Raw genomic sequence first — 15,098 nt, 5'->3', positions numbered from 1 at the left:
AGTGGCGTCACTTGACTTGTTCAAAAAATATGGGAGTGTGTGCTGGACTGGGACGTGCAGTCATAAACAGGACGGGTCGGGGATATTGTGGCTCACTGGTGTACAATGGTTTTTGGTCTTTATTTTTCTTATCCATCATTTGTTTCAGGATTGGTCAACAGGCCCTGTTGTGAAGTAGGCAGGGTACTCCACTAGTAAACTGGGATCCAACAATAGTAGAGAAGATAACTGCATGGACTCCCTACTGAGTAAATACTTATGTCATGTTCCACTGCTTAGATGTTTCTGACTCCTGACAGATCTTACAATGCATGATAGGTATTTATCAGCTAACCACATATAGGTTGTGTTCCCCTGCTCATATGTTGCACGCATCAACCAATAGTTGCGTGTCACTTCATTGACTGACAGATTGCTATAACATATAATGTGGTTGGCTAATACTTAAAATACACTATATATACATAAGTATGTGGACCCCCCTTCAAATTACTGGATTCGGCTATTTCAGCCACACCTGTTGCTGACAGGTGTATAACGTCGAGCATACAGCCATTCAATCTACATAGACAAACATTGGCAGTAGAATGGCCTTACTAAAGAGCTCAGTGACTTTAAACGTGGCACTGTCATAGAATGTCACCTTTCCAACAAGCCAGTTCGTCAAATTTCTGCCCTGCTAGAGCTGCCCCGGTCAACTGTAAGTGATGGTATTGCGAGATAGAAATGTCTAGGAGCAACATGGCTCAGTCGCGAAGTGGTAGACCACACAAGCTCACAGAACGGGACCGCCTCGTGCTGAAGTGCGTAGCACGCAAAAAATCTTCTGTCCTCTGTTGCAACACTCACTACCAAGTTCCAAACTGCCTCTGGAAGCAACGTCAGCACAAGAACTGTTCATCAGGAGCTTCATGAAATGGGTTTCCATGGACGAGCGGCCGCACACAAGCCTAAGATCACCATGCGCAATGCCAAGCGTCGACTGGAGTTGTGTAAAGCTCGCCGCCATTGGACTCTGGCGCAGTGGAAACTGAAGTGATATATCAAGCTTCACCATCTGGCAGTCCGAATCTGGGTTTGGCGGATTCGGAGAACGCTACCTCCCCAAATGCATAGTGCCAACTGTAAAGTTCGGTGGAGGAGGAATAATGGTCTGGGGCTGTTTTTCATGGTTTGGGCTAGGCCCCTTAGTTTCAGTGAAGGGAAATCTTTATTTTTTAAATCTTTTTTTATTTGAATTTTACCCCCTTTTCTCCCCAATTTTCGTGGTATCCAATCGCTAGTAATTACTATCTTGTCTCATCGCTACAACTCCCGTACGGGCTCGGGAGAGACGAAGGTCGAAAGTCATGCGTCCTCCGAAGCACAACCCAACCAAGCCGCACTGCTTCTTAACACAGCGCGCCTCCAACCCGGAAGCCAGCCGCACCAATGTGTCGGAGGAAACACCATGCACCCGCCCCCCTTGGTTAGCGCGCACTGCGCCCCGGCCCGCCACAGGAGTCGCTGGAGCGCGATGAGACAAGGATATCCCTACCGGCCAAACCCTCCCTAACCCGGACGACGCTAGGCCAATTGTGCGTCGCCCCACGGACCCCCCGGTCGCGGCCGGCTGCGACAGAGCCTGGGCGCGAACCCAGAGACTCTGGTGGCACAGCTAGCACTGCGATGCAGTGCCCTAGACCACTGCGCCACCCGGGAAGTGAAGGGAAATCTTAATGCTACAGCATACAATTACATTCTTGACGATTCTGTGCTTCCAACTTTGTGACAACAATTTGGGGAAGGCCCTTTACTTTTTCAGCATAACAATTACCCCGTGCACAAAGCGAGGTCCATACAGAAATGGTTTGCTGAGATCGATGTGGAAGAACTTGACTGGCCAGCACTTACTCTTGTGGCTGAATGGAAGCAAGTCCCTGCAGCAATGTTACAACATCTAGTGGAAAGCCTTCCCATAAGAGTGGACGCTGTTATAATTCCATATTAATGCCCATGATTTTGGAATGAGATGTTCAACGAGCAGGTGTCCACATACTTTTGATCATGTAGTGTACCTATCCAGGCATTGTAAGATTTGGCATGCATCACCAACACCTGGTCAGAGGAACGCGTCCCAGATATTATAGCAATGTTTCAGTCGATGGCACGCAACCGTTATTTTTTTGCTTTGGACGCATTGATGTCGGAAGTCTGAGATTTCCGAGTTCCCAGTTGTTTTTGAACGCAGCATTAAGTCAGGAACGGACTACCATACATCACTTTCCCATCAAGCCCATCTGCTTTCTCTTCTATACTGAACAGAAATATGCAAGAATTTCAAAGATTTTACTGAGTTACAGTTCATATAAGGAAATAAGTCAATTTAAATAAATTCATTAGGCTCTAATCTATGGAATTCACATTACTGGGCAGGGGTGCAACCATGGGTTGGCCTGGGAGGGCATCGGCCCACCCACTTGGCAGCCAGGCCCACACACTGGGGAGCCAGGCCCAGCCAATCAGAATGAGTTTTTCCCCACAAAAGGGCTTTATTACAGACAGAAATACTCCTCAGTGTACTGCGGTTGTGAGGCCGGTTTGACATACTGTTGAAAATCTCTAAAACGACATTGGAGGCGGCTTGTGGTAGAGAAATGAACATTCAATTATCCGGCAACAGCGCTGGTGGAGTCAGCATGCCAATTGAGCTCTCCCTCAAAACTTGAGACATCTGTGGCATTGTGTTGTGTGACAAAACTGCACATTTTAGAGTGTTATTTTATTGTCCCCAGCACAAGGTGCACCTGTATAATGATCATGCTTAATCATGTTTAATCAACTTCTTGATATGCCACACCTGTCAGGTGGATGGATTATCTTGGCAAAGGAGAAATTCTCACTAACGGATATAAACTAATTTGTGCACAAAATTTGAGAGAAATAAGGTTTTTGTGCATATGGACATTTCTGTGATTCTTCATTTCAGCTCATGAAACACGGGACCAATACTTTACATGTTGCATTTATATTTTTGTGTAGTTAAGAGGATCAGGAGAATGCCACATCCTTGCTCCTCTCTAAACTTTATCCTCCAATGCCTAGATCTTTAAATATGGAACACACTCTTAATAGAGGTGAATATAGCCTGGAGGATCATGTAAGCATGGACAACCATCTAGTACACACAGACATAGCACTAGTAGGTCAGGGATATCCAAGAACACTCAGAAAACATGTTCCAGTACATGTTCCTGTACAATTCATTGTACATCTAATTCAGTGCACCTGAATGTTTCACACTTTTATGAGGAGCATATTCCTTGGTCTCTAGCAGCTGATTCTGACCCAGGCTAGGAGTTAGAGCATAGAGCCAGGCTAGGAGTTAGAGCACAATGATAATGCACTGATTATTATCTGAACTACATTGACTGATCATGAACACACACAACAGGTTAAATTGTAGTCCAAAAACCTGGTGTGTAGAGATTAGTCTGTTCAATTGAAGTGTGTACTCTGGTGACTACAAGGAAAAGACTCCTCTGGGCAAGTTCCAAAAACCGAATTGAGAGCAAAGGGAGAAATAAACATTCGTATCAGCTCGAGTGGCCTCAAGGAGATTTAGTTAAATCCCAGCTTCATCCTCTAGACCCGTCAAACTTAACTCTGGACCTCGAAGCCAGTTATAATGCATTATTTCATTGTTCCCCTCTAATAAGGGACTGATTTAGACCTGGGACACCGGGTGTCTGCAATTAATTATCAGGTAGAACAGAAAACCAGAAGGAAGTGAATACCTTTTCTCTAGACTCTTTCTCTCCAGGTAGATACTAATGGACATTTAAGGAATTTACACAAAGTACCTTTTTTTTTACCAAAGCCATGTTTTTGTGTTTTCTAAATCCCTTGCATTTCTTTTTATCTCATCTCCGTGATAAGTGATAAGACTTCTCAAGTTTTCCCTTTTTGACGTTCCACATCTGTTTTGAGGCCCTGTTGTTGTTCAACAGTGGTAGGTTCTCTCCTATCACTGTTGAATTGCGATAAAGGCAATATTGACTGTTGCATCTGGTGAGATGGGCATGATGCCAACTGCATGTCTTCCTCTGTTTATGGAGCTTTGCAGAGCTGGGACCTGAGTCACACATGGTGACCCTGGATTAGGGAATATTACCACTACACTACACCCACTATGGCATGAGATTATTATTTTGTTTTTCTTTGTGTCTACTTCTGCCCGATCAAAGCTAAAGCCGAACAGAGCTAAAGCCCAAACAAAGAAAAAGCCGAAAATCCATGTTACAGAGTGCTTAGACAATCACGTTTAATCTGTGCAGTATTGTATGATTTTAGTCAACCAAACCACACCAACATCTGTCCTTCTACTGGATTTCATCTAGCAGGGTCAGACCTAGTAGGCTTTAGGGAGATGGATGGGTAGACAAAATCAGGTTGCCGCTGTTGGAGAACTAGGGCCATTAATCTGATGACCCCAACACCACAGGGCAGTGATAGTGGAGTTTTATGACAAATAGGGGTTTTAACAGTCCTGTATAAATTCCCAACCTGGTCACTCACACCATGACAACCAACTGATACTTTCCTCCTCATCTCTCCACTGGATACGATATACAGTTGAAGTCAGAAGTTTACATACACTTAGGTTGGAGTCATTAAAACTTGTTTTTCAACCACTCCACACATTTCAAACTCTAGTTTTGGCAAGTCGGTTAGGACATCTACTTTGTGCATGACACGAGTCATTTTCCCAACAATTGTTTACAAACAGATTATTTCACTTATAATTCACTGTATCACAATTCCAGTGGGTCAGAAGTTTACATACACTAAGTTGACTGTGCCTTTAAACAGCTTGGAAAATTCCAGAAAATGATGGCATGGCTTTAGAAGCTTCTGATAGGCTAATTGACATCATTTGAGTCAATTGGAGGTGTACCTGTGGATGAATTTCAAGGCCTACCTTCAAACTCAGTGCCTCTTTGCTTGACATCATGGGAAAATGAAAGGAAATCAGCCAAGACCTCAGAAAAAAATTGTAGACCTCCACAAGTCTGGTTCATCCTTGGGAGCAATTTCCAAAAGCCTGAAGGTACCACGTTCATCTGTACAAACAATAGTACACAAGTATAAGCACCATGGAACCACGCAGCCGTCATACCACTCAGGAAGAAGACGCGTTTTGTCTCCTAGAGATGAACGTACTTTGGTGCGAAAAGTGCAAATCAATCCCAGAACAACAGCAAAGGACCTTGTGAAGATGCTGGAGGAAACAGGTACAAAAGTATCTATATCCACAGTAAAACGAGTCCTATATCGACATAACCTGAAAGGGTGCTCAGCAAGGAAGAAGCCACTGCTCCACAACCGCCATAAAAAAGACAGACTACGGTTTGCAACTGCACATGGGGACAAAGATCGTACTTTTTGGAGAAATATCCTCTGGTCTGATGAAACAAAAATAGAACTGTTTGGCCATAATGACCATCGTTATGTTTGAAGGAAAAAGGGAGATGCTCGCAAGCCGAAGAACACCATCCCAACCATGAAGCATGGGGTGGCAGCATCATGTTGTGGGGTTGCATTGCTGCAGGAGGGACTGGTGCACTTCACAAAATAGATGGCATCATGAGGTAGGAAAATTATGTGGTTATATTGAAGCAACATCTCAAGACATCAGTCAGGACGTTTTTTTTTCTTCTTTTTTTGCTGTCTGGACAGTGAAACAGCACCTCTCTGTCTCAGTATGTGTAGACCATGTATCTGATGCTGTCTGGACAGTGAAACAGCACCTTCTGTCTCAGTATGTGTAGACCATGTATCTGATGCTGTCTGGACAGTGAAACAACACCTCTCTGTCTCAGTATGTGTAGCCCATGTATCTGATGCTGTCTGGACAGTGAAACAACACCTCTCTGTCTCAGTTTGTAGCACCATGTATCTGATGCTGTCTGGACAGTGAAACAACACCTCTCTGTCTCAGTATGTGTAGACCATGTATCTGATGCTGTCTGGACAGTGAAACAATGCCCGTCTGTCTCAGTATGTGTAGCCTATAGAATGTTATACAGTGCCTTCGGAAAGCATCCAGACCCCTTGACCTCCTCCACACCTTGCTACGCCACAGCCCCACTCCAAAATGGACCCCCCAAAAAATTCCCCCTCATCAATCTACACACAATACCTCACAATGACAAAGCAAAAAGAGTAAAAAAAAATTATAAAATGAAATATTACACTTACATAGGTATTCAGACCCTTTACTCAGTACTTTGTTGAAGCACCTTTGACAGTGATTACAGCCTCAATTCTGCTTGGGTCAGTCAGGAAGTTAAAGCTTGGTCGCAAATGGGTCTTCCAAATGGACAATGACCCCAAGCATACTTCCAAAGTTGTGGCAAAATGGCTTAAGGACAACAAAGTTAAGGTATTGGAGTGGCCATCACAAAGCCCTGACCTCACACTTATAGAAAATTTGTGGGCAGAACTGAAAAAGCGTGTGCGAGCAAGGAGGCCTACAAACCTGACTCGGTTACACCAGCTCTGTCAGAAGGAATGGGCCAAAATTCACCCAATTTATTGTGTGATGCTTGTGGAAGGCTACCCAAAACGTTTGATCCAAGTTAAACAATTTAAAGGCATTGCTACCAAATACTAATTTAGTGTATGTAAACTTCTGACCCACTAGGAATGTGATGAAAGAAATAAAAGCTGAAATAAATCATTCTCACTGCTATTATTCTGACATTTCACATTCTTAAAATAAAGTGGTGAACCAAACTGACCTAAAACAGGGAATTTTTACTAGGATTAAATGTCAGGTATTGTGAAAAACTGAGTTTAAATGTATTTGGCTAAGGTGTATGTAAACTTCTGACTTCAACTGTAAATTGGCAGGTTTGTCATCCCAAAAGTGTGCAAAGCAAACCTCATATGTCAAAAAAACTATTTAAACATAAATATTGTCATCAAGGACATCAGCCAATGGGGTTGAATCTGCCTGGGTAAAAATGTAATCTCTAGTTCTGCCTATAATATTCGACCATGCAGTGCACATACAGTCATACTGACGTCAAGCCCTGTCCAGTCATATCGTCCCGGACTGACTGGGTCTGGTCCTCGTCTCCAAGAGTCATCTGAAAAAGTGGGTTTGAGAATAGTAATCTGTCATATTTCATTATTTTATGAGAGGAATTATATATGGAATATTTCAATTGGAGCAAAAGATGCAGCCACTGTGTAGGCCTATGTGTGCCCAATAAAGCATATTGGTGAATTTTATATCTAATAATTTGAAAATCTATTTAAAGTAAGTGAGGTGTTTCTACCATCTGCAATAACGACTCTTATAATTGCGATTGGCCTACTGTATAACAATAGCCTAGAATATTATGTTTTTAGTACATTTTATCGTCTTTTTTTCATTATTATCAAATATTAGGGTTGCAAGATTTCCGTTATGAAATCCACTTTACCAATAATATAATCTGTATTTACTATTCCAGCTGCTGTCATGACTATATATGACGTCATTGCTTTACTCGTAGTGACAGCTCGACGCGTGCCCTGTCCTGGAGTCAAATATGTTTACCACAGCTGTTCTTGCTGTAACATGCAGTTGAAGAGAGGAAGATAGTCATCCTTATTACAGTAACTTCAGTTCATGGTCTGTTTCTCATATAGACCAATCATGCTGCCAGAGGGAACCGAGCCGACAAACTGTACTCTGTGTTGCTGTGCTCTGACCAACAAGATTTTGATGGTCGTTTTTATGGTCATCTTGATTTTTGCTATCTTGTTCGGCAACTCCGTGACATTAGCCGTACTGTGCGGAACTAAGCACTTTCATACGCCCCAGGGATATCTGAAAGCGTCGCTAGCGGTGGCTGACTTGGCGGTAGGGATATTTGTGGTGCCAGTCTCCGTTTACGCAGAGGTGTCGCTTATGTTGAACAACTCCGCGCCAGAATGGATCGTGAACAATTCACAAGCAACAACTTTTCACCCGTGCAATTTAATTGGCCCCATTTTTGCTGGCTGCACCTTTGTGTCCATTACGACTATATTTTTCCTTACTATCGAACGGAGCATCGCAGTTTTGAGGCCGTTGCACAAGGAATCAGTCATTACGCGCAAACGGACCACTATCCTCATACTCTTCTCATGGATGGGAAGTTTCTTTCTGGCAGTGTCTCCGATGATTTTCAGCAATGAAATTGCCCTTGAATATAACCTTTGTAGTAGAATGTGCAATTACGCACTRGGCACCATCGACACGTTTCCTTCCCAGGCATGGAACATTCTCCTGCTCTTTCCSGCGTTTGATTTCACACTCCTTGGTGGAACCGTGGTGATAAATATAATTTCATTGTCTAGCATACGCCAGAACTCAAAGCAGAGAAAACATCTGGCTGAAAGCGAAAGCCAAAGCGGCTCCAAACCCACTTTCTCCGATATCAAGGCTGCCAAAACGATAGGGACCTTAACGCTGGCTTTTACGTTATCCTTCACCCCCATTGCTGTCTTTGTCGTGGGAAATGTTMTTGGAAACGAATGGTGCAACTTTTCGCTTTTTGCTTTTTGGATACTGACGACGAATAGCTGTTGGAATGTTATAATATACAGCGTGAGAGACCAGAAGTTTAGGCTGCGCGCGCACAAGCTTCTGATTCCTTCCCAAATCAAGAATGTCTCCAAGACCTCAAAAACGGTGGACATTTTGTCTTAATCTCATTTTGACATTTCTGTACATGTCGAAAAGACGGACTTATGATAATGGTACCAAAGACAATGTAATAACGAAAGCAAAGCAGCCTACAGAGAAATGCTAGGCTATAGTATCTATGTGATCGATGCTTTACGCACACACCTGTTAGGGCAGGGATCATCAACTAGGTTCAGCCGCAGGCAGATTTTTTGGTTAAGGGGCAGTAACATAATTACAAATAATGTGTCGACTACACATTTACCGCAAGAAGCCCTAATAGATAATATTTGACTATAACAATAATTTCAAACATTGCTTATATTTGTTTACGATCACATAACCTGAGTATACCAAACATTAGGAAAACCAATGCTTCCCACAGTTGTGTCAAATGGGTTGGATGTCTTTGGGTGGCGGACTATTCTTGATACACACGGGAAACTGTTAAACGTGAATAACCCAGCAGTATTGCGGTTCTTGACACAAACCGGTGCGCCTGGCAACTACTACCATAACTCGTTCAAAGGCACTTACATTTTTTGTCTTGCCCATTCACCCTCTGAATGGCACACATACACAATCCATGTCTCAATTGTATCAAGGTTTAAAAATCCTTCCTTAACTAGTCTCCTCCCCTTCATATACACTGATTGAAGTGGATTTAATACAGTGACATCAATAAGCGATCATAGCTTTCACCTAGATTTACCTGGTCTGACTATGTCATGTAAAGAGGTGTTCTTAATGTTTTGTCTACTCAGTGTATATTTCTCAAATTTTTGGAATACTTTGGAACAGATTCCAAAAATTCAAATCACTTGGAGCTGATTTGCTGGTGTTTTCCCAGTCTTTTATGTCCAACAATAAAAAATAAAATTACATCATAAAAGCATAACACGTTTTCAAATATGATGGTAGAGCAGCTTTGTCTTACTTAGGCTATGTCATGTTCAGCGCACACTTAGCCATTTTGTGAAATGATTGTTTTTAGTTAGCAATACTTGTCTGCGTGTAAACTGTGTGTACTGCACTTGCTCAAATATGTGGTATTATTGACACAATGTGTTCTCTGACTATTAAAAATAAATGTATTTTTGTTACAAATACAATTTAGGGAGCCTGGTCAGATGGGTGGAAGTCGCACTTTCTATTATCACCATAATCACAGACGGGAGCTACACCTCACCTCACTCTGATAGGCTACTTTGGGGTAGAGCGGCGTGTGAGGGCGCAGAGGGTCAATCTCAACATTAACAAGAACATGGCAGCATATTAATTTGTTTTGTGCAGAAATTATAATAGTTGGATATTAAAATGGTAGCCTGAAAGGAATGAATACGATGATGATGAAGAAGATGTGTAATGCGTCTGTTCTATTATAGGTGTCCTATAGGCAGGCCGAAGTGTCCATCATTGTCAATCTGATTACGCATACACCCACTCGTACGCGCACGCACATACACACAGGGAGAAAATATTCAAACGTTGCCAGTGGTATGAGCAGAGTTGGAATTTTTCTAAACCTGTCTTAAATTTCGTTTTTGGGATTACGGCTCCGCGGAGCTGCAATCATGAGTTTCTTCTCTGATATCCAGCCTTGCGCTGCCACTCTTTTTCGTGGCGACTGACCATTCACATGAGAACCATCGCGCAAATGCTCTTCGCCCCCCCACTCGCGCGCTAGCTGTGCGCTTAAAGGTCTCTCCTCATTTCACTTCATAGATCTAGGAGCGTGCATGCGCTTGGCTGGATCCTTTTTGGGGGGAGCAACGCGCACCTTTAGTAACATGACGCTCTAACACAGGGGTGTATGGGCAAACTTTTTGACTGAGGGCCACATCGGGATTTTGAAATTCAACAGAGGGATGCATTTTTGGGGGGGATCAATTGTTTGTTAAAATCCCTTTGCGGGGCCTCCCAAGTAGCGCAGCGGTCTAAGGCATCACTACAGACCCGGGTTCAATCCCAGGCTGTGTCACAGCTGGCTGTGACTGGGAGACCCATGAGGCGGCGGACAATTGGCCCAGCATCGTCCGGGTTAGGAGAGGGTTTGGAAGGCCGAGATTTCCTTGTCCCATCGTGCTCCAGCAACTCCTGTGGTGGGCCGGGCGCATGCACACTGACACGGTCGCCAGGTGTACGGTATTTCCTCCAACACATTGGTGCGGCTGGCTTCCGGCTTAAGTGGGCATTGTGTCAAGAAACAGTGCGGCTTGGCTGGGTCGTGTTTTGGAGGACCCACGGCTCTCGACCTTCGCCTCTCCCGAGTCCATACGGGAGTTGCAGCGATAGGACAATTGGATACCACGAAATTGTGGAGAAAAACGAGCAACAAAATATATATATATATATTTTTTTATGTCTCATGGGCCGGATTTTTAATGTCTCATGGGCCAGAAGTACGGCCCCCTTGCTCTAGCAGGTCCATATGTCCTAGACCCACGAATAGCAACATACACAAGGTGGCGATAGCAGAGATTTTGTTGTCCGTCTTACCATTTGTGGCAAAAATAAAAAATAATCATCTTGAAAACATCACCACTGTTAGCTAATTTAAAAGAACTGCACTGCAACTGCAAATGTGAATAGTAGCTATTGTAAGGAAAGTTTAGGTTTGCTTATTTGAAATTCGTGGCAGCGTCCCCTCTCTTTAGACCCATTGTAAACAAAGACAGGTTATTTATTAATTGTTTGTACTACACCTGGAGTTAGGAGGAAAGCCCTGGAAAGTGTGCCAGTCACGTTTCTGTGCAGATGGTTTTTATCCCCTACCAAGATTCTCTGCTTAGCCCCTTCTAAGGCCATGAGACCAATATATACTGAACACAAATATAAAGGCAACATGTAAAGTGTTGTTCCCATGTTTCTTGAGCTGAAATAAAAGATCCAATACATTTTCCATACACACAAAAATGTATCTCAAATGTTGTGCACAAATTTGTTTACATCTGTGTTAGTGTTAATTTCTCTTTTGGCAAGATAATCCATCCACTTGACAGGTGTGGCATATCAAGAAGCTGATTAAAAAGCATGATCATTACACATGTGCACCTTGTGCTGGGGACAATAAAAGGCCACTCTAAAATGTGCAGTTTAGTCACAGATGCCACAGATGTCTCAAGTTTTGAGGGAGCGTGCAATTTGCATGCTGACTGCAGGAATGTCCACCTGAGCTGTTGCCAGATAATTTAATGTTAATTTCTCTACCATTTCTCTATGTCTGGGATCTTTTCTTTCAGCTCATGAAACACGGGAACAAGACTTTACATGTTGCCTTTATATTTTTTGTTACAACGTCGTTTTAGAAAATTTGTCAGTACATCCAGTTGGCCTCACTTACGCCGACCATGTTTAACCATGCCAGTCCAGAACCTCCACATCTGGCTTCTTCACCTGCGGGATCGTCTGAGACCAGCCATCCAGACAGCTGATGGAACCGAGGAGTATTTCTCTCTGTAATAAATTTGTGGGGAAAAACTCAATCTGATTGGCTGGGCTTGGCTCCCCAGTGGGTGGGCCTGGCTCCCAAATGGGTGAGCCTATGCCCTCCCAGGCGCCAGCCATGGCTGCGCCCCTGCCCACTCATGTGAAATCTATAGATTAGAGCCTAATTTATTTATTTCCATTGACAGATTTCCTTATTTGAACTGTAACTAGGTAAAATCGTTGCATGTTGCGTTTATATTTTTGTTCAGTATACTGTATATCCTCTTTCTTCTCAGAATTACATATGTTACTAAGGCATCTGGACCAATGGTGAAGTTGACAAAGAGAGAGAGAGAGACTGCAATAAATGTACATACACATGGTGAGGTTGACATTTGTACGTCACCACAGAGAGAGGGAGAGAGAGACAGAGCGACTGCACTGCAATACATGCACACACGCTCTCTTTCTCTCACACACACACACACACACACACATTGAAGTTACCTACAATCCTCTTTAGAAAGACACAATAGTTCTACTGAAATAACCTTTGATTATGGGTCTCGCAGTAGCTAACAGGCAACACGGCGCTGACATACCTCAGACTTAATTTGTGGCATTATTACCTTTGTTGTTTAGATGAAAAGGCTCATGTTTACTTCACTTCAATAAATAGCTTTCAAAATGTAAAGTGCAAAACAAATGATGGGAATAAGGATCCTTTCTTCAGCTGAGTGAATAAGATTGACCTTAATCTAAGAGAGTCCAAAGGCATTTGTCTTCCCTCTCTCATGTCATTATTATTTTTTTTTCACTCTTCCTTCATTATCCAAGGCTATAACTAGCCTAACTAACTAGCCTAACCACCATGAGCTTCATGCTGATACTGGAAATATAAGAACAAATTGGTTATCAAGAAGTAGCCCCTGAAGTGATTATAGCAGGCCATAGCAGGCTTCTACATTATTCACACAAAAGCTAAAAAGGGTAACAGTTCAAAAATAATATTTGAGCTTTCTGTCAAGCACTTTCATAGCCTATCACATACAGTGTTACTATGGGGTGAAGTCCACTTTGACAACAATTATGTGAAAAGTAGGCATACTAGGTGACAAAATTAAATTAGCAGAACGCAGAGCCATTTTCATTACACTCATAACCCAGCAGCAGATGAAAGGAGCACATCCAGTATTTCAATTTCTTCATTTTCTTCATTTGACACTCCTAAATGACAAAACACTATCAGCTTTAAGAGACTTAGTGTGTGTCCAGTGCTTATAAAAAACAATGTACTATATTTCCCCATGTTTCTCTCTATTTACTAACGTAATTGCCTCTAGATATGAAAATCTGAGAAGCAAGATGCCATGACTAAGGGGTGTAAGTTGATGTTGCTGTCTTTCTCAGCAAGTAGTTATGAAATATTAATGATATTGATTCGGTTGCCCCTTTTTTGATGTGTTTGATTTAGCATGCACTCTCCTTCAGCGTTATTTACAGTATATTCAGCATACGATTGTTGTGATTGTCATTTCTATCTTGTAGGCTACATCAAGTCCATAATGTTAACCAAGTGTTTCCAACCAGTAAACCACACAACAGTAGAACTTCATGAAATACCCAAGTTCTCTGAATAAACCCATACAACCTTGAGGTTCTTATGTAACATCACAGTAATGACATAGAATAACATCTAAAATAGGTTGCCATGGAAAATAATAGAAGAGGAGAAGTTGCTTTAAGAAGTACATCAAATCTATGGCTAAAAGGATTGTAGTGTTTGTTCGGTGCATGTGGGAGGGCTTTTCAGGTGTTTTAAGAGTTAGTCCTTTACAGCTCCTCTGTAAACATCTATTGTGGGGGAACCAGGGAGTATTTAAGTACCTCCCAGAGATACATTTTGTAATCTCCATAAAAACCGAACGCCTTAGTGAATCGAAACCCGGAACAGTGTGTCCAGCAGGATAAGTCAGAAATATAATTCTTATGCTACATAACACTCTAAGATTCATGTACTCATCAAAATGCTGTTTACAGAAGGAGACCAGATGTATTAAACTGCATTCATCTAAACATGTCTAGGGCCTGAGTATGCAGTTTGTTTGGACCTGCTTGAAGCAACAGAAGTCCTGTGACTGGTATGGGTGATATATTCATTATCTCTACCTGCCAGCAATTTCAAAGGATAAAATGTGAATAGTGGACTTGACAAGAGAGAAATGATAAACTCAGTTTATTCCATTATCTATTCCCAGCCTACTCTTCTCTGATGATTTCCCCTCTTGTCTCATTATGCAACCCTGCTGAGGGAATGTGGCTGTAAAAAGGTCTTCAATCTGATGTTGGCATGAACCTATCTGGCATGACTCTGGATCAGTCACAAAAATTACAATTAGCTAACCAATCTGCCCCCACGCACAGGGCAGGAGCCATTGTGCATCTTTTCAAGTTGGTAAGCATCAGGAGCCTTCCTACTTACCCACCACTTCCTTTGAAGAAGTTGAACAGAACAGCAGGAGTTGTTTACTAGTTCTTCCTCCTAACCCCTTGTTCCTCACACTTTACATGATCATGTTTCCTATCAGACACATTCTCAACTTCGGTTTCAACAGTGACAATAGATCCTCCAGAATTAGATAACTGTCTGTGTTTCTGGGTATGACTGGGCATATGTTCATATACAGAGGTGTCATGCCCATAGGGGGCACAGGGGTACTTCAGATTTGTCCTGTTTAAAAGATAAATAAAATACATTTAAAAAAGTGTTGTTTTTCTGTAATACTACTAGCATTTTATGAAGTTGGCTTAAACTAGCCCAGATTGGAAACCTATCTGCTAACCTCATAACTAGCTACCAAAAAGCCACTACAGTAGTTAGCTTGTCCAACTACAGGTAACTGCCAAAATAAAGGAAACACTAACATAACATGTTTTAATAGGGTGTTGGGCCATCACAAGCCAGAAC

The 15,098-nt window shown here is 42.4% G+C and overlaps 1 protein-coding gene across 1 annotated transcript; it reads left to right on the top strand.

Annotated features, from left to right (window-relative positions):
* The first annotated feature begins 7,641 nt into the window (after nucleotides 1-7,641).
* LOC139027828 (beta-2 adrenergic receptor) lies at nucleotides 7,642-9,768 on the top strand. The gene has a single exon (XM_070443821.1). It carries the CDS (start codon nucleotides 7,661-7,663, stop codon nucleotides 8,723-8,725), a length of 1,065 nt encoding a protein of 354 aa, XP_070299922.1. The 5' UTR covers nucleotides 7,642-7,660; the 3' UTR covers nucleotides 8,726-9,768.
* The last annotated feature ends 5,330 nt before the right edge of the window (nucleotides 9,769-15,098 follow it).

Source organism: Salvelinus sp. IW2-2015, linkage group LG6.1, assembly GCF_002910315.2.
Source record: "Salvelinus sp. IW2-2015 linkage group LG6.1, ASM291031v2, whole genome shotgun sequence".
NCBI lineage: Eukaryota > Metazoa > Chordata > Actinopteri > Salmoniformes > Salmonidae > Salvelinus > Salvelinus sp. IW2-2015.
Note: the sequence above shows the minus strand (reverse complement) of the source record. Positions and strands in the feature narration are given on the sequence as shown.